This window comes from Austrofundulus limnaeus, unplaced genomic scaffold, assembly GCF_001266775.1.
Source record: "Austrofundulus limnaeus strain Quisiro unplaced genomic scaffold, Austrofundulus_limnaeus-1.0 Scaffold64, whole genome shotgun sequence".
NCBI classification, from domain to species: Eukaryota; Metazoa; Chordata; class Actinopteri; order Cyprinodontiformes; family Rivulidae; genus Austrofundulus; species Austrofundulus limnaeus.
Window position 1 is genome coordinate 1736698 of NW_013952466.1, and position 3880 is coordinate 1740577.

General features: G+C 39.2%; 1 protein-coding gene across 1 annotated transcript in view; it reads right to left on the minus strand.

Moving 5' to 3' along the window:
• The window catches only part of LOC106518635 (fibronectin type III domain-containing protein 1), a gene marked incomplete at its 5' end in the record, with an annotated part of 17087 nt that extends 13528 nt beyond the window's left edge, over positions 1 to 3559 (minus strand). Inside the window, 3 exon segments of the mRNA XM_014009997.1 lie at positions 400 to 636; positions 2396 to 2563; positions 3485 to 3559. Of these exon segments, the coding sequence (XP_013865451.1) occupies positions 400 to 636; positions 2396 to 2563; positions 3485 to 3545 (466 nt within the window).
• Between the last annotated feature and the right edge of the window lie 321 nt (positions 3560 to 3880).

Genomic DNA, 3880 nt, shown 5'->3' on the forward strand with positions numbered 1-3880 from the left:
GTACAGTTCTTTTATTTGAATGATTATGTCCTGCTGGAGTGTGACATGATTTGTTTGTGTACAAAATAATACGCTATCAGAGTTTTCTGTTAGTTTTCTGTTTCTGTTCGCTATCATTTAGTTACTTTACAACTCTGAAAATAAGTCTAAATCTGAATCAACCACAAAATATTCACTACTTGTAAACACCATTGCTAATAGGCAAGAAGACAAGATGAAGATAAAGATGATTTAATACATCAGTGCTATTAAGACTCCAATAGGACTCACTAGYAAATAGAAGCAAATAAATTATTAGTTTTTGTTTGCATTGATTCACATCATTTTTTTTTTCTGTGCAACTAACTGAAAATGTGTTGGTGTGCAATTTTTGTTCTGGCAAAAGAAAACCTTKCTTACCTGAGACCATATCATCTTTCAGAGGTTGAGCCCAGTCCAGGATGATAAAAGAGTGACAGCCTTCCATGGCCACCACTGTGAGGTTATGAGGCTTGTGTTTAGGAGGCTGATTCTGATTGGCTGCCATGCTGTCCTTCTTTATCACGTCTTCCAGGATGTCGAACTGAAGGTACTCCAGAGCCTCGGTTAGGGAGCAGGGAGCACCTGGATCCTTCTGGATGTAGTTCACATGGGGAGCTGAGGGCAGGAAAACAGTTATTTAATTTATAGGTTGTGCGAGATTTAAAATAAAATATGACCCCGTTGTTGATCTTCAAAGACTAAACAAGACGAATTGAGGGGTTTCTTCTTTTCCCGGTCATAACATTTTCAGCTTGGCCGTGTTCAGGCCTGAGCAGGGCCCAAAAGTATAAATATAGACTAAAAACAGGGGAAAGGAAGTCTCTGATTTGAGCCAAGAGATTCATCTTCTGCTGAGATCAGCGCTATTATTTTTTATGATTTTCATTTTAGACTTATGGCAGAATAATGGCTTTCATATGGTAATGCAACTGCGTCTCCTATAAATATTTTGACATTTAAATGCAAAAGTTTTCAACTAGAAATCAAAATAAAACGATTGTGACAATATGCATTCAATCTGTCTGTAACASAAAAGCAGAGCAGTTACTCAAGAATTACAAGCTGAAGCAGCCCACATCGCTGTAGGTTCGTCAGACATAAACCTTAACTCTGATTATCCTGACTGTGCAAAGAGCTTTATCCCACTCAAATCCTCTGAAGCAGGAGCCACGTTACCATTTTAAATGAACTGCAATGAAGCAATTTCACGTGTCGAAGTCAATTTAGTTACAGAACCTTGGAATACTGGTGCACAACTATGTTTGGTTTGTAAAAGAAACTCAGGCAACGGTTGGATCCTGCCAAGATGAACATTTAAACATATTTTTCTGCCACAGAAGGGAACAGAGCCTGTTGTATTAACAGCACTGAGAAAACCTTAATTAACACACACTCAACAAATATTAACACATCAAAGTGTGACTCAGAGATCAATCATGAGCACAGCAACAAAAACAGTAAGGTTTAGTTTTTGTATTTTGAATAAAGACCACAACTATTGGATAAAAAAAATGTATTTCTGGAATATTTGAGCTGTCTGTGCTGAGTCTAGCTCTTTAAAGGAAACCATCATAGAGAATGCATTGGTAAACCCTCACTCTGGACTTTTAGGCACTGGAAAACGGTTTGTTTGTCATGAAATAAATAAAGTTCCGATTTATTGTTTACATGGGAACCTAGTGTTCCCACTGACAAAGATGTTTCGTTCATAAAGGAAAACCAAAGATCCAGGGTTGGGAACTCGAGGCTTCCTTCTGGAAAAGATTACATCAAACCAACAGTATCGAGTTCTTTTGGACGCTTGTGGCTGTAAAAATAAGCCATAAACAGAACACGGATCTTTGTTTCCCTTTAAACATTCCTGGTGTTTTCTGGCAAATCATTGTCCAATATTTACTGTTATTTTAGCTCATCTTTGGGTCCAACCTTCCAATGCAAATGCCAGTTTTAATATTGGGCTCAGGAGCTTATTAGTCTTGCATATCTGGACCTCTGTTGCCAGGTTTCTTTCAACACTGAAGTTTTGTTGCACTGCTTACACATTCCAGGAAGTTTTAAACAAATTCTCTAATTTGTTTGCATGTTTCTAAATTGATTACAACCATTTAGCGTCTCCTTAATGCTCTACTCAATGGGAACATGTGGCCACAATGTGGGTAAGAGTCAGAAAAAGTCAGATGTCCTACCTAGCTCTTCCCCCAAAGTGGGGGGCGTGGTGCCATGACGTGTGTGACAGAAAAATGCTTGAACTTTGCTAGCATAATGAAGAGGTTTTTGACAGGACTACCACATAAATGCAACATAGTGAGGATTGCAGGTGTCTTTTTTGGTGAAAGACCACAAAAATTAATGACTTTTGATGGACGATGAGTACCTGTGAAGCGCTTCTTCCCACTGAGATCAAACTCAGATAAAGGTCCCCTGTTGGCCACTCTAGTATCTGGAGGTGGGATCGTCGTGGTGGTTGTTGTGGTCATGGTGGTTGTAGTGGTGGTGGTAGTGGAAGTAGTAGATGGCGGCAATGTGGTTTTTATAAACATTTCTTCAAAGAAGCACATAAGTTGAAAAAACAATAGATTAACAGATTGACAGTATTTGCCCCCTCATACAAAGCTGAGTTTCTTTCCTCCTCTGCAATGGTCACAAAGACTGAGCAACAAGGATGTCAGAGTTGTTTAATTAATTCTGACCAGATGTGTGAGCTCATTTTGTAAGCAACCAACAGTCAAAGCTGTGTTTTCGCTACTCGTAGTTTCCATGTGTGACAACAACCATTTCATATGTCTCCAACCCATACAGATGTGTAGGGTCTTAGTGGGTGAAATTTTACGAGCTCTTTCCCCTTTCAGCACAGTTTTAGTCCCGTGCTACACCAGTGGACCTTGGCATTACATCATGGTCCACACAAATACCACCAGCTCAGTGCACGGCAAAGAAAAACACTAAGACAATATTTTAAAGTTCAATGTACCTTTGCATTTGACTTCTGAAGGCATTCCAATAGTAGTAGTAAAACACCAAAATGAAAATGTTAATATCAACCAGGTTCTGAAGCTTTTATATTTTTATTCAGCGGGTGCTTGGTTGAAGCTAAAATTTATATAACAAAGCCATTTTACACAGCACAGAAATAGAGTGAAACTTTAAGCAAGAGCATTCTCTGTAGCTTAGTAATGCAGTGAGGTTTTTTGGAATAAAAGTGATTGAAAACAGCCTAGAACAGAAAYGATCCAAAACCACAGTGATGAACCAAGACCAAGCAAGCCAACCGTCCAACAGAAGAAACAACATGAAGACCACAGGCAAGAGTAAAGAGGAAGGGAAATAGCTGGCAAGCTAACGCACTGTGAATAAACACGCAACAAACAAACAGTGCATTGTAACAGTAAACGAACAATGAGCATGCAGAGTCTATCCAAGCCCCGTGGTGATAGACTGATCCAAAGCCAAACTCAGCCAATACCTTTCTCAAGAGCTAAAGCATCAGGCACCATGGACACTGTAAGCATGTGGTCCATTTCCATTCCTGAGGAGTCCTCTGTCAGAGAAGCAGAACACACTGTAGCATCAATTTCACAATTCATTTGAAGTTTATACAACAACAGAGTAACAACAAAATGAATTGTAAAGATTTGTGTTACAGTAAAAGAATTCAATTCACATTCTCAACTGTGGCTGCAGAAATAGCAGTGTTGTGTGTTTACGCATATATTTTGTATAATACCAATGACAAAGACAAGTTCCTACTTATGGTGTGTTAAACTAGCAGTACTTTGACCACAGCCTGCTCCCATGCAGAGACTTTCTCTCTCTCTCTCACACACACACACACACACACACACACACACACACACACACA